This window comes from Prionailurus viverrinus, chromosome B4, assembly GCF_022837055.1.
Source record: "Prionailurus viverrinus isolate Anna chromosome B4, UM_Priviv_1.0, whole genome shotgun sequence".
In the NCBI taxonomy this organism is placed as follows: Eukaryota; Metazoa; Chordata; class Mammalia; order Carnivora; family Felidae; genus Prionailurus; species Prionailurus viverrinus.
The window spans coordinates 139,206,476-139,228,307 of NC_062567.1; the positions used below are offsets into that span (position 1 = coordinate 139,206,476).

Sequence of the window (21,832 nt, forward strand, 5' to 3'; positions counted from 1 at the left end):
CCATCGGGTAGTGGGGGGGGGTCACTGGCTGTCAGATAGTCGGGGGTCACTGTGGCTGTCGTGTAGTGGTCGGGGGTGGTCACTGTGGCTTGTGGCTGTTGGCTAGTTGAGGGGAGGTCACTGGCTGTTGGTAGTGGAGGGGGTCACTGATGGGTAGTGGGGGTCACTGTGGCTCTCGGGTAGTGGTAGAAATTCCAAAGACCTTTCAAGTCTGGCTCTTGCATCTCAGCTCATAATTGTCTGTAGCTTCACAATATTCCTCTGCTGCTTTCAGATATTTGCTGAATTTTACTGCTTCTTAACAATATTTCTGTCTTCTTCCCTTGTCCAGTGCATCAAAATAATATGAAATGCACTGTTTAAAGGTATTTCTTATATTGACAAACATGTAGCACATTTCTATGAATTTAAACAAGACAGAAACACATGAATGGTCTCCTCTAATACTCTAGATCAACCACTGTTGATTATTTAGTTGATGTTCCTCTTTTCCTGTTCTTTTCCTGTAAGACATATTAAATATATTTTTTTAACGTTTTATTTAGTTTTGAGAGAGAGAGACAGAGTATGAGTGGGGGATCGCAGAGAGAGAGGGAGACACAGAATCCGAAGCAGGCTCCAGGCTCTGAGCTGTCAGCACAGAACTCAACACGGGGCTTGAATCCATGGACAGCGAGATCATGACCTGAGCCGAAGTCGGACACTTAACCGACTGAGCTACCCAGGCGCCCCCTGTAAGACATATTAATATGTATTTATTATTTATTGTCACGTAATGATTTACTCTGAATACTACAAATTGTTTTTTTCACTTAGAAATAGATTTTGTACATCTTTTCTTATAGAGCTACCATATTCTTTTTTTTTTTTAATTTTTTTTTTAACGTTTATTTATTTTTGAGACAGAGAGAGACAGAGCATGAACAGGGGAGGAGCAGAGAGAGAGGGAGACACAGAATCTGAAACAGGCTCCAGGCTCTGAGCTGTCAGCACAGAGCCCGATGCGGGGCTCGAACTCACAGACCGTGAGATCACGACCTGAGCTGAAGTCGGATGCTTAACTGACCAAGCCACCCAGGCGCCCCTAGAGCTACCATATTCTTTTTAGCAGACATGGAGTCTGTGGTATTGCTACACCAGAGTTCTGTATCAATAACCCAGGAGTTGACGTGGTTCTAGGGTCTGCTGGGATAGGGCCAGAGTGCTTCATCACATGTTTCCATAAAAGGCAGGCTGCACTGGAAGGACCTACTGCCTTTTCCTAACTTTTCATTATAGATTATTTCACACATTAAAAAAAATTGTTTTTTAATATTTATTTTTGAGAGAGAGAGTCAGAGACAGAGACAGAGTGTGAGAGGAGGAGGGGCAGAGAGAGGGCGACAAGGATCTGAAGCAGGCTCTGAGCTGTCAGCAAAGAACCCAATGCGGGGCTCAAACCCGCGAACCGGAAGATCATGACCTGAGCTGAAGTTGGATGCTTAACTCACTGAGCCACCCAGGTGCCCCGATTATGTCACACATTTAAAGAGAAAATAGTTTACAAACCCTGGTGTTTCTTTCACACAGCTTCAACAGTTGTGTGTTTCTGACCAATCTTATTTTTTCTGTTCCCCCTATTACCAACCCCCATTCCAGATTATTTTGAAGCAAATCGCAGATATTTTATTATTTTATATGTAAATATTCCCATATGTGTTTCTACAGGATAAGGACTCTTTACAGTTCTTTATTACTGGGGAGTAGTCCAGATTGTGGATGGACCACAGTTTAACTGTTCATCTTTTGAAGGACATATTAGTTGTTGACACTTTTTGTCTATTAGACATCAGGCTGCTATGAATATTTGCATATAGTAGTTCCACCTTGTCTGCAGTCAGCCTGGTCCAGAAATAGGTGATCCTTCTCCTGACATAGCATCAGAAGGTCAGTAGGAGCCTCATGCCACATCACGTGCCCAGGTCATTCACCTCCCTGCATCTCATCAGATAAGCAGTTTATCATCTCACATTACAGGAGGCAGGGTCAATATAGCACAATAAGATATTTTGAGAGAGAAAGACCATATAACTTTTTGCATAACTTTTATTATAGTACGTTATTATAATTGTTCTATTTTATTATTGTTGTTAATCTCTTATTGTGCATAATTCATAAACTGTTTCATAAGTATGGATAGGAAGAAACAGTACATATAGAGTTCAGTACTATACTTGGTTTCAGGCATCCATTGGGGGTCTTGGAATGTATCCCCTGTGGATAAAGAGGGATAACTGTAGTTTTTTTGTGTGTGAATTGTTATATTTGAAAAGAATTTCTTGGGGCACTTGGGTGGCTCAGTCTAACTGTCCAGCTGTTGATCTCACCTCAGGTCTTAATCTCAGGGTCATGAGTTCAAGCCCTGCTTTGGGCTCCACGCCCAGCATGGAGCCTACTTAAAAAAAAAAAAAAATGAAGTGAATTTCTTATAAACAATACATAGTTATGTGTTTTTATCTGTTCTACTGATCTATCTTTAATTGTCATATTTAGGCCATTTACATTTAATGTAATTATCGATATGTCAGGACTGCCATTTTATTGTAGTTTTCTGTTTGTTCTGTTTTTCGTTTCTTTTCCTTGCCCTGGGTGTTAACTTGACCATTAAAAAAATTAAAAAAATTTCATCTAGGTTTAAATTTAAAAAATTTTTAAAAATTCCATTTTTGGGGGGGTGCCTGGGTGGCTGAGTTGGTTAAGTGTCCAACTTCGGCTCAGGTCATAATCTCATGGTTCATGGGTTTGAGCCCCACATTGGGCTCTGTGCTGACAGCTCAGAGCCTGGAGCCTTCTTCAGATTTCTGTGTCTCCCTCTCTTTCTGCCCCTCCCCCACTCACACTCTGTCTTTCTCTCTAAATAATAAATAAACATTAAAACAAATTTTTTTAAATACTCCGTTTTGATCTACCTGTAGTGTTTTCTCATGTGTCTCTGTGTAGATTTTTAGTGATTGCTTTAGGTGTTACCACACAACTAGGACATGCATGTGGTTTGAATGGATACAGTGAATGAAAGTGGTTGAGCCAGCAGAGTATACCAGTTCCTTTTGCTTGCTAACCCTGAATGTTATCATTCTTTTTCTTCTAGCTGTTGTGGTGGGTATATGTAATATAGTGTTGTGATCTTAATTTGTGATCTCCCTGGTGACTAATAAGGATATATACCTTTTCATATATTAATTGGCCATTTGGGTACTGTCTTTTGGGAAGTCTTTTGCCCATTTTCTGTTAGGCTGTCTCTTCTTTTTGATTTGCAGGAATGTTCTGTTTTCATGGATATAGTCCTTTGTTGACTTTGTGTTGCAAGCATCTTTTTCACTCTGGCTAGCTGCACCCACACCCCTTAGTATTAGTGGTATTTTAATGAGCAAAGGTTCAGATTTTTATGTTGTTCAGCTTTTTTTTTTTTTTAATTTATGGTTGGTGGGTTTTTTTGTTGTTAAGAAACCTCTCTACCACAGTCACAAAAATCTTCTGTATTTTTTTAGAAGTTTTATTGTTTTACCTTTCACATTTCTATCTATAATTTACTTAACTGATTCTTTTTTTTTTTTTTTAAGTTTATTTATTTTGAGAAAGAGAGCACAAGATGGGGAGGGGCAAAGATACAAAGAGAGAGAGAATCCCAAGCAGGCTCCGCACTGAGCCTGACACAGGGCTTGATCTCACAACTGTGAAATCATGACCTGAGCAGAAGTCAAGAGTTGGATGCTTAACTGACTGAGCCACCCAAGCACCCCTGAAATTGATTCTTGTAAATGATATACAGTTTGTTTTTGGTTTTTAAATACGGATGTCCAGTTAGCTCAGCAGCATTTATTGGTAAGGCCCTTCTCTCTCAGTTGCTTTACAATAATGCCCCCCCCCCCCCCCCCCATCATAAGTCAGGGGCTCACATATCGTGTGTCTGTTTCTGGACTTTGCTCTGTTGTCCTGTTTGTAATTGCACTGATGCAACACTGTCCTAATTCCCGTAGTTTTATAAGTCTTGGTATTTGATAATTAGTCCTCTCACTTTGTTTTTCTTCAGTATTTCTTTTTACTAATTTTTGCCTTTTGCATTATTTTAGAATGAACAACTTAAAAAAAAAAAGTCTATTTATTTTAAGAGACCAAGAGTGTGAATGGGAGTGGGGCAGAGAAAGAAGGAGAGAGAGAATCTCAAGCAGGCTACACTGTTGAACTCACAATCCGTGAGATCATGACTTGAGCCAAAATCAAGAGTTAGATGTTTAACCAGCTGAGCCATCCAGGTGCCCCTAGAATGAACAGCTTTTGGACTGAGGGTCAGTTTCCACATTCTCCCCAGCCCTCCTCTCCCAAGAAAACCTACCAAAATTTTTATTAGGCTTACATTGGCTCTGGATTGGGGTTGGCAAATTATGGCCCATAGGCCAAATCCAACCTGCCACCTATTTTTGAAATGAAATTTGACTGAAACACAGCCATTCTTACATATTGTCTATGGCTGTTTTTGTGCTGCAATGACGAAGCTGAGTAGTTAGGGCTTCTTTGATTTCTCTTGGTAACATGTTATAATTCTCTGTGTAGTGGTCTTACACATGTTTCATCAGGTTTATTCTTAGGTAGTTGATATTTTCACATTATTCTAAATATCTTTTTTATCAAAATGTTTTACTAAGATAATTGTGGATTCACTTGGCAGTTGTATAAGGTAATTTGAAGAGGTGCTTTGTATACTTTGCCCAGTTTTGTCAATGGTGACATTTTGCAAAACAGTAGTAGAACGTTACTGCCAGGATATTGACATTCATACAGTCCATTGATCTTATTCAGATTTGTTCACTTTTTTTTTTTTAATTTTTTTTTAACGTTTATTTATTTTTGGGACAGAGAGAGACAGAGCATGAACGGGGGAGGGGCAGAGAGAGAGGGAGACACAGAATCGGAAACAGGCTCCAGGCTCTGAGCCATCAGCCCAGAGCCCGACGCGGGGCTCGAACTCCCGGACCGCGAGATCGTGACCTGGCTGAAGTCGGACGCTTAACCGACTGCGCCACCCAGGCGCCCCCAGATTTGTTCACTTTTGCTTATAGCTGTGTGTGTGTGTGTCTGTGTGTATGAAGTTTGGTACTGTTTATCACCTATATAGGTTTACTTATCCATTATCAAAGTCAGGATACTGAACACTTTCAAAACCACAAGGATCCTTCGTGTTGCCTTTTTATAGTTACTTCCATCTTCCTTCACCTCTACCCCTTCACCTATCCCTAGCCTCTGGCACTAATCTGTTTCCATTTCTAAAATTGTGTTATTTCAAAATGTTATTTAAATTAAAGCATACAATATGTAGTCTTTGGGGACTAGTTTTTTCCAGCATAATTCACTATAGATTCATCCAGGTCATTGTGTGTTTCCACAGTACATTCCTTGTTACTGCCGAGCAGTGTTCTGTGGGGCAGGTGGACCACGTGTTTCTCCAGTCACATGTTCAAGTACATCGAGGCTGATTCCAGTTTTTGGTGATTATCAGTAAAGCTGCTATTCTAATAACTTATCTGTCATTTTGTTTCATCCATGTACAGGATCATTTCATCTCTGATTGATGACAGTTTTATTTTGTCGTTTACAATTCTTATGCCTTTTATCTCTTTTTCTTGCTTTATTGCATTGGCTAGAACCTTTAGTACAGTGTTGAATCAAACTGGTGATAGTGGGTCTCCTTGTTTTATTACGTCAGAAGGAAAGCTTTCAACATTTCATAGTTAAGTATGAAGTATATTATGAGTTTTTTATAGATTTTTTTTGTTTTAATCAGAGTTAAGGGAATTTTCTTTATTCCTCGTCTTTTTATAACATTAATGGTTGTTGAAACTTATCAGATGTCTTTATTGAGTTGATCATACGATTTTTCTTCTCTATTCTGTTAATTCATAAATCCTGCCCATTGGTTTTCTAATGTTAAGCTAGCATTGGTTTCATGGTATTAACCTCACCCATTTGGTTGTGGTACATTATGCTTTCTTTCATGTGTTGAAGTTTTGCATCTGTGATCATCAGTGAGATTGGCTTATAATTTGCCTATCTTACAATGTCCTTATCAGGTGCTTAGATTTTTTTTTTAACATTTATTTTTGAGAGACTGAGAGAGACAGAGCATGAACAGGGAGGGGCAGAGAGAGAGGGAGACACAGAATCTGAAGCAGGCTCCAGGCTCTGAGCTGTCAGCACAGAGCCCAACGCAGGGCTTAAACCCATGAACCATGAGATCATGACCTGAGCCAAAGTCAGACGCTTAACCAAGTGAACCGTCCAGGTGCTCCCTATATCAGGTGTTTAGAATCAAAGTTTTATGTTCTTATATAATGATATGGGGCATATTCTCTCATTTTATGTTTCCTGGAAGAGTGTATGTAAGATTAGGAATTATTTTTCTTTAAATACTGGGTAGAATTTACTAGAAAGTCATTAGAGCTTGGAGTTTTCTATATGAGGAGGCTTTTAATTATAGATTTTGTTTCTTTTGATGCTCCTAGAACTATTCAGATTTTTTATTCCTTTTTGTCAGTTTGAGATGAGTGTGTTTTTTAAGGAAATTTTTCATTTTTTCTAAATTTACATAAATTGTCATGAAATCGTTTCTACTAACCCTATCCTGGTGATAACCCATGGGCTCTGTCCTGATGCACCTTGTTTCATTCCTGATGTTGTTCTTGGCGCCTTCTCTAGGGGTGTGTACTCATTCTCCTTACAGAGCCTCCTTCCCTTCACCTCTTTTCCTTCTTCCCCCTCTTCTTCTTCTTCGCATCTCAGCATGAGTATGGCTGGGGTCCCTCAGCGAGGTGGGCCATCTCTGTGCCCCCCCATCTCCATTAGAAGCCTGGGTCCACCTCGGTGACCTGCATGTTGTAGGCACTTAATCTCTGGCTGAGCTGAGCTGAGCTCGTAGACGTGCGATTGAGAAGGACTTGCCCAGGCTTCTCCACCTCTGTCTCCACTCTCACCTGCAGCCCACCCCCGTGCCCGGCTGTCCACATCCTGGTGGCACTGGTCACCAGCCGGCCATGCGTCGCCGCCTTTTCCTTTGTAGAACCTTAGTCCTCTTTCCCTCCCTGGCTGCGGCCTGTCAGTGACTGGCTGTCTCGTGTGCTCTGTGCTGTCAGGTTGCATCCCAGGTCTGGGGGTTGCAGCGACGACGTTCCTCTGCTCCGGTCTGTTCACACTGGTTATTCCTGTTGGGAGAACTTGAGGCAGTACTGAACGAGCAGTACTGAATGGCTGCTGTGCTATCTGAGGATATTTGTGTCATCAGAGCATAAAGCCTCAAACCGTGCAGCTCTCCGTCAGCCGGGGATCTTCATGGGCCCCCACCACTGCCACATAGACTTCCCTGTGTTCAGGTCTCTGCCTGTCCTTGGAAAGGTCTGTCTTACAACTTTTTCTAGGTCTCCATAATTTCTGCTCAGTGTAATTAAAAATTAATCTTTCTCATGAGAGTTCTTGGGGGAAGCATTTCATGGGTGTCAGGCTTATCACGCACGGTGTGTTTGATTTCAGGTGATTCTGTTCTTGAAGAAGAAGGACAGGTTCGTCAGTCTGGTGTTGCAGCACATCGGCACCTCGGCCCTCATGGACCTGCTGCTGCGCCTTGTCAGCTGCGTGGAGCCTGCTGGGCTCCGGCAGGAAGTCCTGCATGTGAGTGTGTGGGCCCCTCCTCTCTGGAGCCCTCTCCCTGTCGGCTGAGTGCAGGCCGAGTGCATGGTGAGGGCCTGCCTCAGGGAGGCCAGAGTTGGGTGAAGGCACTCAGAGAGCACTGGAGGGCCAGTACCTCCGGCCTTCCACCCACCATGATTTTCTCCCTGTGGGGTCATCATGGGTTCTTGTCAGGGCTTGTATTTTGAGGCTGGGTCTGCAGTCTGTACCTTTTCTGCTGTACTGCCTCAGTCTGTTGAGAAACAAAGAGCAGAGTGTTCCTTTTCCTCCTGACACTCTCTGGGCTCCTTCTCTGTGAAGAGGAAGAAAAGGACTTTCCTCACCACCCCCCAGACCCTAGTGCCCCCATGGCCTCAGAGCAGGGGCTCTGTCAGGTCCTGGCTCTATTATCTGGCACCTACCTATGAAGAAGGCAACAGCTGACAAGGATTCTTTGCAGAGAAATCACAGAGACCTGAGCAGGTCTGTGTTTTGACCTGGAGTCTGTGCACGTGTCTGTCCTGACAGGCTCGCAGCCTGACAAGCTGCTCGTAACTCCCTGAGGGCTTTCCCAGAAAAGAGGAGGATTCTCTTTCCCAGAAAAGAGGAGGAGTCTCAGAGGAGCCAGGAAATGAGTGCGGGATAAACTGTTCACTGTTGTTTGGCAGGTTTTGTCTGTGATGGAATTTAAAGTAAAGGCCTGGGCCTTCTTGCCCATTTTCCAGCTCCTGGGACCCAGTAACAGTTGTCATCAGGGTAGCCGTTCTCATGTTTAGGTTCGTTATGGAGCAGCCTCCCACGAAGAGTCAGTCATAAATAGCTAACGTTAGGCAGTGAGACACAGCATGAATGTCAGCTGTTGTTAGTGGCGGAAAGCCCACATTAACTTCATGTTAGCAACCGCGGGGGCAGATCTCCCAGTTTTGGATAAGGAAACTCACTGGTCTTCCCTGGGTCCCCACCACCTTTGGGCCTCAAATAGTGTTGGGCATTGTAGTCCTCACAGCATTCAGGCACCGGCACCAGACCTCTTTGCTTCTCCCGACCTTGGAAAGGCCCTGACACAGCAGAGAGCAGAGCGTCCATGTGCAGCCAGGCTGTGCACCGGGGCAGCCCTGTTGGTGCCTGGGTGGCTCTGGGCTCCAGCTCATTCTGTCTTCCGAGACACCCTGAGGACAGTATGTTTAGGCGTCTGGACCACTGGTCCCTTCTTTGTGGAGTTCAGGTCTCTCCAGAATTTGGTCACTACTTGTTCTTTCTGGGTCTGGGTGGACACATACGTTGGACAGATCTCTATCCCTGGAACCTGGCACGTGGATTTCTTCTGCACTGACGGACTTTCCTTCTCTTTAGTTAGATGTGAACAGCGTCATTGGCAGGCCTCTTTTTCCCTTTCAGTGGCTTAATGAAGAGAAGATCATCCAGAGGCTGGTGGAGCTGATCCACCCAAGTCAGGATGAAGATGTGAGTATGGCTCCCACAGAGCCCACCTTCCGCAGAGCCCCTCACTCGGGGCTACTAAAGAACGCTCTCTGCTGCTGAGGGCAAGAGTTACATACTTTTCTTCCTTCAATCAAGCACAGACTTCCAGACTATGTCTTTTTACTAAAAAAAGTAATACATACATATTATAAAAAACAATTTGACCAGAATTATATTAGTGATCGCATCTCTGGCTGAGTAACAAATTATCCCAAAACTTAGTTGTTTATAAGAACAAGTATTTTTTAAATTTCTCTTTCTATGAGTCAGGGACCTGGACACAGCTTAGTGGGTCCTCTGCCCAGGGTCTCTTACAAGACTGTGGTCATCTCAGGACTCAGCTGGGGGAGGCCCTGCCTCCAGGGTCACCAGTGGCTCAACAGGACTCCGTTCCTTGAGGGCCGTGGACCTGTCCATGGGGCAGCTCACAACGTGCTGCTGGCTTCCCTTGGAGTGAGCAAGACGGAAGTTCTTCTTCTGCAGTCTTAGAAGGGACAGTCCGCACTGTGGCTGTACTCTGCTCTCTAGAAGTGAGTGGCTGAGGAGGTGGGGTTTATGAGGGCGTAAAGCCTCTGGGAGGGAGGCCCCCACCGCCAGTGTGAAAGCATGTAGGGTGGCAGTGGGGCTTCCTCTTGGCCCCCTGCCTGCTCCCTGCAGTGATCACTGTTGAAGAACTTGGGGTGTATTTTTTCTGTGCGTGACAAAAGTAAACAGACACGCTGCCCTCAGCAATTTGAGAACAGTGGTGCCGACCTGTGTCTGAGCCTGTGCTGTGGCCTGGCCACACTGTTCTCTGTTCCTCTCCGCCCACGGGGCTGTCAGACAGCCGGGTGAGGGTGCCTATGCTCCATACTGAGGAGGGCGGGTGCCCCTCCACCAGTGTGAGCACCACAGGCCGCCGACTGGTCTGTTCCTGGCCCAGACGCAGGGGTGAGGCCACAGGGACCACCTGACTGCTTTCATTTCTCCCTAAAGTAGTCATGCAAACACTTTCTGTAGCCCAGAGTTCCCACAGTGTGCAGGTCACGGCTGCATGTTCTGACACTCCCGGCATGGAGCCAGGGGGCTGAGTTTCTCTCTAGTTAGTTAGCTGCACCACTAAACACCCCATGTTGTTGCGAGTGCACTGATTCCAGATTTTCACTAGTTAAGGATTAATGTTTCCCTAGAAGAGTTGAGGCCTCTGTTTTCTGTAGCATCTTGTCTGTTTCCATTAGCTCATAGGACTCATTCTGAGTGTTACCAGCTACAGTTTAATACTTAATATTTTAAATATTAATTTAAAATACAGTGGCAGTAACGTGGTCACATATGCAGCATATCTCAAAATGGTTCCAGGGATAGAGCAATGTCTCTGTGGTGTATCTGACCCTCGAGAGCCCTATCTGGAGTCTGGGTTAGTTCAGTACAGCTGAAAGGTCTGACCGGCTTGCATCCTGACATTCAGAAAGGCCAACCAGTTTTCTCTGAAATGGACTTGTTTAGAGAGTCCAGTGTGTTCTTCCGAGAACTGAGCAGTGGGACGGCTCTACTGGCCTCTCTCCCCAGCCCTGAGGGGAGTGCTGTGTCTCCTTCTCCTTCCAGAGACAGTCCAACGCCTCTCAGACTCTCTGTGACATCGTCAGGCTGGGCAGAGAGCAGGCCAGTCAGCTGCAGGAGGCCCCGGAGCCAGACCCCCTCCTCACAGTGCTGGAGTCGTGAGTGCTGGCTGCATTGCGGGTGCCTGGCTGGGTGGGGTGGGGTCTTTCTGAGCATGAGGAGGCCTCCAAGCCCTGCCCTGAGCACAGGCAGATACTGCAGATGCCCAGATTCTGATGAGCTGGCTGTGAAATACTCCCATCTAGTTAACTTGATGAGCCTGTTTCTCATGGGAGGAGGGGTCTCCAGGGGACCCCTGGCATGTGTAGTGACTCTAGGCCAGCAGGGGCAGGAGTGGCGTGAGAACCCTGGGTGCCCAGCCTGAAGCCCAAGCGAAGCCGCTCGAGTTTTAGGGTGTTGCTCCTTTATAGAGAGGACAGGCGGTCCTTTGGACGTTGGCCTGTATGTCTGCTCCAGCAGCAGTGACCTCTGTGTGTGTCTGACAGGCAGGACTGTGTGGAGCAGCTTCTGAAGAACATGTTTGATGGAGACCAGACTGAGAGCTGCCTCGTTAGTGGGACTCAGGTGTTACTTACCTTGTTGGAAACAAGGCGGGCTGGGTGAGTGTCTTGCATGAGAGCTTGAATATGATGAGTGGTCTGGGTGTGTGGGGTTTTTAACTAATTGTTAATGATGGGTAGATTCTCTTTGTTGAAAAGATAAACTTACAGCTCCTTGACCTTTGGCGTCAGTCATGTTCCTGCCTCAGGCCGAAGGTACCCAATGTCGCCAGCTTACAAGGTGTTTATAGATGTATCTGTGGAATAGGTATGAACAGTGGGTTTCTCTATAGACTGTCCCAGTGTGTGATGTGTGTAAGTGGGGTGTGTGTGTGTGTGTGTGTGTGTGTTTGTGTGTGTTTGTGTGAGTGGTTTTTGTATGTACACGCCAATGTGTGGGGGTGTGGGCTGTGAGGGGTGTGTGTGTGTGTGTGTGTGTGTGTGTGTGTGTGTGTATGTATGTCTGATCTGTTCTGTCCCGTCATGTGCTGTGGTAGTGGCCTGTCTCCCAGGGTGACTAGTTCTCTTATTTCTTCTAGAGGGGACTTCATTGAAGCTCCCAGCACTGATAAACTGCACTTTAAAAATTAAAAAAAAAAAAAAAAAAAAGCAATAGGGACACCTGGGTGGCTCAGTCAGTTAAGTATCCAACTCTTGATCTCAGCTCAGGGTCTTGATCTCGGGGTCTTGATCTCAGGGTCATGAGATCAAGCCCCGCATTGGGCTCCATTCTAGGCATGAAGCCTATTTAAAAAATAGTAACAATAAAAAAGGGCACCTGGGTGGCTCAGTTGGTTAAGCGTCTGACTTTGGCTCAGGTCATGATCTCGTGGTCTGTGAGTTCAAGCCCTGCATTGGGCTCTGCGCTGACGTTGGGCTCTGTGCTGACAGCTCAGAGCCTGGATCCTGCTTGAGATTCTGTCTCCCTCTCTCTCTGCCCCTCCCCTGCTCTCTCTCAAAAATAAACATTTTAAAAAATTTAAAACAACAACAACCAAAGAATAAGAAATGACAAGAAATTGAGTTAATCTTGGTATGGGATTAGTAGCAGTTTTTGTCTCTCTTTCTCTGGGATCCAATACAGATCTATTAGTTTATTACCTAAAAATAGAATTATAACATTAACATTGTTTTCTCTAGTTAGACAATCAGGATATTGATTTTTTTAATGTTTATTTTGAGAGAGAGAGCGAGAAAGCACATACATGCTCAGGGAGGAGCAGAGAGAGAGAGAGAGAGGGAGAGAGAGAATCTCAAGCAGGCCCTGCAGTGTCAGTGCAGAGCCTGATCTGGGCCTCGATGCCACCAATCATGAGATTGTGACCTGAGCCCAAGTTGGACGCTTAACTGACTGAGCCACCCCGGTACCCTAAGAATGCTGACTTTTTTTTTTCTTTCAATCTTTGTGAATCCTGGAAGCCTGGGCCTTTTCTGTAGGATGTGGGGGTTCTTCTCAAGGCCTCTCCCAACCTTGTCTGCAGTAAAGGGACAGCATGGAAATGAGACATAAAAACAGAGATGAGCCAGCTGATTCTTTTTTTTAATTCTTTTTTTGTATTTAAAATGTTTTTCTATAATGGTCACGTATTACTTTTATAACTGGAAAAAGCATTTAAATAAAGATCTCAGAGAAATTAGTTCGAAAAAGCTGGAGGGACGATGTGGAGTCCTGTCTCCTGTTTTTCAACCAAGGAGTAGGAACAATGGTGAATTTTCCAAAACCAGAGGTGGGGGCCAGAGGTAGTCCAGTGCGTGTGAGATGCCACCAGCCCCGTGGGGGTGAGGAGGCTGTCCTTGGCCATCACCTGGGAGTGTTTTCTAAAGGCCACTGTTGCTTTTCTCTTCTCTCTGTACCAGCCACCAAACCACTCTTGAGCCAATAGGTGGAGAAGTTGGGGGGCGAGGTGTGACAGAGGATGGGGGTGTATGCCCTGTGTCTCCATCTGCTGTCCTCATCCACAGGACAGAGGGCTTGGTGGACTCCTTTTCTCAGGGACTGGAAGGGCTGTGTACCGTCAGCAGCAGCATACTGCACGGCATTGAGCCACGACTGAAGGACTTCCACCAGCTTCTACTCAGCCCGCCAAAGGTGGGTGACCCTGAACAGCTGTTAGGTCCCTATGCAGGCATTATAGGCAGGATGATTTGCAAGTAGACCACCAGACATCCCAACTTGAGAGCTACCAGACAGATCCCAGAGGCATGTTTCCATACCCTCATCTGCTGAATGTCCGTCTCTTCTCTGAGGTAAGGCTGGATGGGGAGGACATTTTGCAGCTCCCCAGATGACCCTTGCAGTCTGAAATAGGGGCCGTCTGAGAGCCCAAGTTTACTGTAGGTGTGGCTTCCAAGTCAGGGGTACCTGGCCAATGGTCAGGGAAAATCCCAGGGGAGGCCTTTGCTCAGCTCAATAGCTCCAGGCAGCACTTGGGTCACACGGAGAAGGGCTCAGTCGCTTAGCCACCATGGAGCTCACTGTGGAGCCCCTCTCCTCTGTCAGGGCCCCTTTCCCTTTCCTTGGTGCTTCGTAGCACCTACTATGATCTGTTGCACTATGAAGGTAGGGATTCTGGAACATTTCATTAATGAAACATTATGCTGCATGTGTGTGGGGTCAGAAAACCCTGGCATCCAATCTGATGAGGCCAGCTGTTACTTGTCTCCTTCAAGTATGTTCATGGGGTGTCTGTTAGCTCGGTGTCCTGACACTGTGTCCCCCAGAGAGCTGGCCCCATGTTGGACATGTCTCATAACCTGACATGCACATGTCTTTGCTTGGTTTGCTGGGACCAGAGAGCCCTGGGCTTCTGGGGACAGTAGACCACCATTGCTTACTATTTTGTGAGGCCCTGAAGGGAGTGGTGGGGTCCCTAACCCTGCTGACCCCTTATTTCCTCTCATAGGCAACACTGGCTTGAGGAACCTCCACACACACATCACATGCCTCCCCAGGCTGAGCCGCTTCATGGAGTAGTGGCCTGGCCCTTTGAGCAGTTAGCACCAGAGCTAAGAGAAGCCAGTAGCGGCCATCCATGCTGGTTGCAAGTCTCTAACTGGGTGGTGCTCTTGTGTTTGTAGAAAAAAGCGATCCTGACCACCATCGGCGTGCTGGAGGAGCCTTTGGGGAATGCCCGTCTGCACGGGGCCCGCCTCATGGCTGCACTGCTGCACACGAACACGCCCAGCATCAACCAGGAACTCTGCCGGCTCAACACCATGGGCTTACTGCTGGTAAGTGGGCTCTCCTGCCAGCCCTGGGTGGCTCTCTGCGTGTCTTGCACTGTCAGCAGGGGGGTGGGCAGACAGGGCAGGTACACTGGGCGGGGGTCTGTCAGGGGCAGGCATTTGGACCTCAGTATCCAGACAAGGTTCTGCCCGGAACAAGCATAGTCTGTACAGAGAAACCATTTCCCAGACCTGTCACAGGGTTGACCGGACAGGTCGCTGGTGAAGCACACCGAGTGACCGTGGGATAGGCCTTGGTGTAGGCTTACAGAGAATTGCCCCGAAAGCAGAGGGCAGATTTCTAATCCACTGTGAGGGACTGGGGTAATACAGTCCATCTCCTTCCTGTTTTCTCCCCAAGATAGAACTTTTATTATAGCTCTCCAACATAAAACGTCCTGAAAGAGCAAATCCTGGTCACTCACAGTAGAAGGCCACCCTAGCAGCTCTTGCCCAGGCCAGTGGGAAGTGGTCCTCTCTTCAGCAGATACCTCTCTGGTGCCTGCGGGAGACGGTCAGGCAGGCAGGGATAGCAGAGCAGCACTGGCTGTGGGCAGCAGGCTCCGCCACGGAAGGTGGGTGCTAATGGGGAGGGCGTCCCCCTGGGTGTGCACCGTGAGCACATGGGGTCTCGGTCTCCCTCTTCCCTTCTGCCTTGCCTTAGGGCCTCTACTCCCAGAGAACTGAAATCTTTTCTAATTTACATTCTTATCCCAGGGGCGCCTGGGAGGCTCAGTCAGTTAAGCATCAGACTTTGGCTCAGGTCATGATCCCGCGGTCTGGAGTTCAAGCCCCGTGTTAAGCTCTGTGCTGACAGCTCAGAGCCTGGATCCTTCCTGCTTTGGATTCTGTGTCTCCCTCTCTCTCTGTCCCTCCCCTGCTCCTGCTCTGTCTCTGTCTCTCTCTCTCAAAAATAAACATTTAAAAAATTTCTCATCCCAGAAGAGGGCAGCCTTGGAACTAGGCCTGAAGTACTGACTATATCTCAGTTTCTTACAGGGTTTGGGAGTCAGCTGGGCATTGCTGTGCTGAAATCCCAGATACGGATCAGGGCTTCGTTTTTGAAAGACCTCCTTTCCTTTTCCTCTCTTCAAAAAAAGTGTCTCCCACCCCCCTTTTTTGCTTTTATTTTATTGTGGTAAAATATACATAACAAAATTTATCATTTTTATAATTTGTAAGTGTATAATTCAGTAGATTTAAGTACATTCCCAATGTTATATAACCATTACCACTCTCTGTTTCTGGAACTTTCTCATCTTCTGAAACAGAAACTTTGACCAGTAAGCAGTCTATCCCCTGCCCCGCCCCCTCCCCCAGCCCCAGCCACCACCATCTACCTTCTCTCTTTTTTTTTTTTTAATATTTTTTACATTTATTTATTTATTTATTTATTTATTTTATTTTAAAAAAAAAATTTTTTTTTTCCAACGTTTTTATTTATTTTTGGGACAGAGAGAGACAGAGCATGAACAGGGGAGGGGTAGAGAGAGAGGGAGACACAGAATTGGAAACAGGCTCCAGGCTCTGAGCCATCAGCCCAGAGCCCGACGCGGGGCTCGAACTCACGGACCGCGAGATCGTGACCTGGCTGAAGTCGGACGCTTAACCGACTGCGCCACCCAGGCGCCCCTACATTTATTTATTTTTGAGAGACACAGAGAGAGACAGCACAAGTCGGGGAGGGGCAGAGAGAGAAGGAGACACAGAATCCGAAGCAGGTTCCAGGTTTTGAGCTGTCAGGACAGAGCCCGACACGAGGCTCGAACTCACAAACCGTGAGATCATGACCTGAGCTGAAGTCGGACACAACCAACTGAGCCACCCAACCACCCTATACCTTTTGTCTCTTTGAGTCTGACTCTTGTAGGGACCTTACAGAAGTGGAACCACGCAGGATTTAGCCTTTTGTGTCTGGCTTATTTCACTCAGCAATGCGTCCTCAAGGTTCATCCATGTGGTGGCACATGGCAGGATTTTCGTCCTTTTTAAAGCTGACTAATATTCCATTATGTGAAGTGACCACATTGTGTTTGTCCAGAGCCATTAGTTGATAGACACTTGGGTTGCTTCCAGTTTTGGGCTGTTTTGAATACACTGCTGTGAACGTGGGTGTGCCCGTATCTCTTCTGAGTGTGTACCAAGAAGTGGGATTGGCGGGTCATACAGTAATTCTACGCGTCTGTTTGAGGAGGCAGCAGGTTACCGTAGTAGCTGCCCCATTTTACCGGCAACGTCCTCACCGATGTGGCAGGCACATTGTCAGTCTCCTTGCCGGTGCCTCCTCCCTGGCCTACGGCGCCAGAGAGTCACAGGCAGACTGCTGTCCCCACCCTGGTCCAGGGGAAGGACACAGCCATCCTCTAGGCTTGGCTGGGGCTTGGGCCTCACTGGGTTCCCTCGGGGAGTGTCCACCTCTCGATTTCACATCCCTTCCTGAACAGAGTCCCTGGGTGTTTGAGAATTTAATGTACTTCCAGTAACTCATGGGTCAAGACAAAATCGTAAAGGCAGAATAATAAACATTTACATAGCAAAATGTGTATCATGTACTTAAAGTGGATACCACAGGAGAAGTACACTTGGGAAAGAAAAAAGGCTAAAAATTAATGAGTTAAACTTCTAAGTTAAGGACAAAAAGATAAGCCCAGCACAGGGTGTGTTCAGATGAGACCAGAGATTGATGAGACAGAAGGGCGTGTGGCCCTTTGTCAAGGTTCCAAACAGAGAGACCATCTCAAGGAGGTACCGTCGGCACCCGCCTGGCCACCCACATGGTCAGGGGACAGCGTGTGGGAATGGTGCACTACCACGACAGCGATCCCCTCGCCTCTGTGGTCCTGCTGCCGGGAGAAAACCCGTCCAAGGACTTTCCTCTGTCCTCTGTTTACTTAGGACCTGTTTTTTAAGTACACCTGGAATAACTTCCTGCACTTCCAAGTGGAACTATGCATAGCCGCTATTCTCTCCCATGCTGCCCGCGAGGACAGGGCAGAAGCCAGTGGACTGGAGGGCAGGGTGGAGCTTCTGCCCGGAAGCGGGGACCCAGAGGCCCCCCAGCCTGCTGCCAGCCGCCCTGAGAACACAATGGTGACCCATGTAAGTCCAGCCAGCGTCCTGTGTGTTGCTGTGCCCCCTTCCTGTCACTGTGAGCTGAGCCCCACCCTGTGTGGATATCCGCACTGTGGCTGCCCCCTAAGCCTCCCATGACGTGGGTGCGCTGCCCTCCCTCCACTGTGAGACAAAGAGTCACGGAGAAAGTGTCCCTGCTTGCCAGGGAGCCGAGGGCCGGGCCCTGCGGTGAGCCACGCTCACCAGAGGGGGCCAGAGCATCTGGATGCAGCCCCAGGGTCTGCTGCCGTCATGACAAGGCCATGAAGGAAAGTGTGCAGGAAAGAGAATGTGTCGAAGTCTCAGGGGAAAACATTCTGGGGTTGTGGACCCTGTGAAAGGAAAGTCTTGCCTTTTTCTTGGCACTTCCATGTTGGCCCATGAGTGTCTCACGGAGTCTCCCCTCTGGGACTGCCCATAGCTCTTCCCTGGTGTCCGTGTCTGTGTCTCCTCTGCCCTAAACAGCTGACGAGGGCGATGTTAACAAGTGTTTGTTGAGGAGAGGAAACAGGCGTGCGGGTGGGTGGGTGCCATGAGGAGGTGGGCACGGTCACCACTTCTTGAGTCAGGGAGCCCACTGGTTCGTGCTTCCCTGGGGAGGCTGGGGGCTGTGGGGGTGGGGGGGGGGACGATTCTGACCCTCAGGCTGGCTGTGAGGCTCAGACAGGAGGGACACAAGTGTCTGACCAGAGAGGCCTGCGTCGTTCAGGCCTGAGCTGGACAGCAGCCCAGGGGGTACACAGCTGGGGGCAGGTGCTTTGACACCAGTGAGTGAGGGACCCTCACCCAGATGAGGAGGCCCTGTACGGAGTGGGGTGTGAGGTGGGTCCGAGAACACATGCAGAGGCACAGGAAATGGCGTCCAGGCCCAGAGGCCAGAGGAGGCACTTGGGCCCGATCCTTGCTTCTGGACAGAGAAGGTGGGAGGCGGCCAAGGGGAAGGAGCGGAGCTGGGTGGCCCTATGGGGCCCGGGCAGCACCTTTGCTCCTGTTTGGACTGTAGGGAGGCACTGGGGACGTTGCGCTGATGTGCCTGCTTGCTGCCAGCCTAACCCACACGGTCCAGGGTCGGGTAGAGGGCAGCGTGCAGCCCTGCAGACCCTGACTGGGGTCACCTGTCCCCTTAGCTGTTCCAGAAGTGCTGCCTGGTCCAGCGGATCCTGGAGGCCTGGGAAGCCAATGATCACGCACAGTAAGGACCCACGGGAGCTGCAGGGGGTACCCGAGGGCCTGGTGTGCGGCTCCGGTGGGGAAAACCTGGAAGTGCTGGCCAGGGAGGGGCAGGCCTAGGGTGCCCAGGAGAGACAGGCAGAGCCACTCTTCTCCTTGCCCCACCCGGCCTGTCTGTCAGCAGGGACCCCAGCCTTCCATTCACAGTGTGTCCTCAGTCCTCCCATCTCCCCATCCCTGCCACCAGCTGCTTCTCCTGCTAAGCCCTGAACCCTCAGCAGTGCATCTGGGCTACTTCCTGCTTTCTCTCCTGCCCCACCGGCCTCTCGCGCCCTGAGCAGCTGGGATCTTTTTGAAACACACAGATGGTCTTCCCACTGCCTAAGTCTCGACCATCCAGGTCCCTGTGTGGGCTGCCCCCGCCCACAGCCCTGCCCACACCCTGCCGTCGCTCCACCCTGCCCACTGCTGCTTCTGGGGGGCTCTGATCTCACCCACCTCATGGCTCGCATCCTGCTGTAACCCCACCAGGTTGTGTCCTCTGCAGAAACCGTGCAACATGTGGGACGGGGTCATCTGTCCTTCCTTGGGTCTGGCCCACGTGATACCACTGAAGCCCCATGGGCAGCTTGCTCTTGTCCCTCTTGTGCGCTTGTGCACGCGGTGCTGTCGCGGTGGGTGGCTCACTCCTTTCAATGAGGGGCCCACGATGCCACAGAGGCTGGGACTCACAGCAGGCTGCACACAGGCCTCCCCGCGGGCCTGTCCCTCCAGGCTCCCTCTTGACCCCTTCCTCTGCCAGGCTGGGCTCACTGACTCAGGAGCCCACCTTTGCTTCCTTTTCTGGGCACCGTCAGGCTTTTAGGACAGAGAACATGGTCGAAAGTGACTTTGTCCCCTCTGAGCATTTAACGCCTTCCTAGCACAAGGGGCTTTAAAGATTTGCCCTTGTGTTGGGTCACGCATCACCCAACTGTGACGGAGGAGAGGTTGAACGTGAAGCTGTGTGTGCTTGACAGCGTGGGGTGGGAAGGTGGACGGAAGCCAGGACTCAGGCCTTAGAGTGTGTAGACCTCAGCAAGGGAGGCAGTTTGCAGACCCGGGGAGCCAGGCAGCGACAGGCCAGCTCCCAGCCACTGCCCATGTGGAGCAGCCCCTGCCTGGCTCTGGGTCCCAGTCCCATGTCCGTTCTTGACTCCCCCTGCCCTCCCCTGCCACCCACCGCTGGTCAGCACCCGTGGCAGGAATGCACTGTACTGGGGCCTCTGAACCTCTTCTGCCCCACTGGGTGTTCCTTCGGGTCAGCCGGCTCTGGGTGGAGCTGGAAGGGCCTCTGGGAGCCAGGACAGGGCAGAGGTGTCTGCGTGTGGGCTGAGGGGCGCAGCATCGGACCAGCCCTGCAGGGTGGGCAGAGGCCCACCAGGCCCTGCTGGTATGCAGGCCCCGTGGCTGCCTCGGTTTCTGGTCTCTACGTTGGGGGTAGGAGCGGTGTCTGCCTCATTAGCACTCCTTGTAGTGAGATGGGAGTGATTGGCTGGCCTGTAGCAGGTGCTCTGGAAAAATAAGTGTCCTGCAGGTGGGATTCGCGGGGTGAGGGGAGCGGGGAGCAGGGGCGAGGCCAGGGCCCTGATGGACACAGTGAAGAAAACCTAGTGGTCCCCTGATGCTGCCCTTCACTTTCAGGGCAGCGGGTGGCATGAGGAGAGGCAACATGGGCCACCTTACCCGGATTGCCAATGCGGTGGTACAGAACCTGGAGAGGGGCCCCATGCAGACCCACATCAGCGAAGTCATCCGAGGTGAGCCCGTCCTGCCCTTGTTGCCCTCCTGGCAGCAGGAGCCCCGTTCTGGGTCTGCCCCCGGCCCCTTCCCTCAGCCCCCTGCCTCTGCCGCATCTCCTGCCTCTGTCCCCTGCCCCCTTCCACTGCCTCCTGCCCCCTGCTTCTGCTCTCTGTCCCCTGCCCTCTGCTCTCTGCCCCCTGCCTATGCCTTCTGCCTCCTGCCCTCTGCCCCTTGCCCTCTGCCTCCGCCCCCTGCCTCTGCTCTCTGCCTCCTGCCCCCTGCTTTTGCTCTCTGCCCTCTGTCCCCTGCCTCTGCCCCCTCTCTCCTGCCCCCTGCTTCTGCCCCCTTTCCCTGCCCTCTGCCTCCTGCCCCCATCCTCTGCCTCCTGCCACCTGCCCCTGCCCTCTGCCTCCTTCCCCCTGCCTCTGCCCTCAGCCCCCTGCCTCTGCCCTCTGCCTCCTACCCCCTGCCTCTGCCCCTTGCCCCCTGCCTCTGCACTCTGCTCCCTGCCTCTTGCCCTCAGCCCCCTGCCCCCGTCTCCTGCTTGTCTCCTGCCCTCTGGCCCCCCTCAGCAGGCGGTAACTGCATTGGTACAGGACAATCTGCTTGCTTTCCCACATGGGATCTTCTCTCAAGGTGGGCCTGGGTCCCAGGTGTCAGTTCTGTTGAACAGACCTCTGTGGAGGGCATCCTTGTGCCCAGCAGCCCTGTCAGGTGCCTGCACTCAGCAGCTCAGGTGTCAACAAGTTCTCTCCTGTGTCTGCTGCTCGGGGACCACCCGAGTCCCGCCCGAACACTGCCCTCCCGCTCCACAGTCCAGCTTGTCTCTGAACTCAGGCAGCTTTGCAGACCTTTCTAGCACAAGTCTGGGGAGCTGGGGAAGGTGGCCTCTCTTCTTGAAGGACAGGTTTTGGGACCTGAGCAGAGGCAGCCTCTCCTCTGGTCAGCCCTCCCCTCTGCCCTCAGCCTGAGACATCCGCCATCCTGGGCTTCTCCTGCCTCGGACTCCAGGGCCACCCCTGCCCCGACCTGGGGTCCCACCACCCACGCCCTCTCACATCCTGGCCGTGGTCTGCAACTCCTGGCCACCAGGCTTCCTGAGCAGAGCCGGGAGGGCCCAAAGGAGTCTTGCTTCAGACAGGAAGGTGGGCAGGTCGGAAGGGCCCGTGTGGCTCCCCTGGGGAGGACGATGCCCAGACCAGCCTGAACAGCGTGCCGAGAGACACCGGGAG

The 21,832-nt window shown here is 49.9% G+C and overlaps 1 protein-coding gene across 8 annotated transcripts in view; it reads left to right on the top strand.

Moving 5' to 3' along the window:
* PPP6R2 (protein phosphatase 6 regulatory subunit 2) overlaps positions 1-21,832 on the top strand; it is an 84,962-nt gene that overhangs the window by 55,535 nt on the left and 7,595 nt on the right. For all 8 annotated transcript variants that reach the window (XR_007153711.1, XM_047864909.1, XM_047864908.1 and 5 more), the window contains 9 exons: positions 7,558-7,695; positions 9,091-9,156; positions 10,759-10,871; positions 11,259-11,372; positions 13,275-13,401; positions 14,391-14,543; positions 17,433-17,636; positions 18,776-18,840; positions 20,502-20,617. Coding sequence is in view for 7 of the 8 variants with exons in the window: in XM_047864909.1 (XP_047720865.1) it covers positions 7,558-7,695; positions 9,091-9,156; positions 10,759-10,871; positions 11,259-11,372; positions 13,275-13,401; positions 14,391-14,543; positions 17,433-17,636; positions 18,776-18,840; positions 20,502-20,617 (1,096 nt within the window). In the remaining variant the exon portion in view is untranslated. The remainder of the gene's footprint in view (positions 1-7,557; positions 7,696-9,090; positions 9,157-10,758; positions 10,872-11,258; positions 11,373-13,274; positions 13,402-14,390; positions 14,544-17,432; positions 17,637-18,775; positions 18,841-20,501; positions 20,618-21,832) is intronic.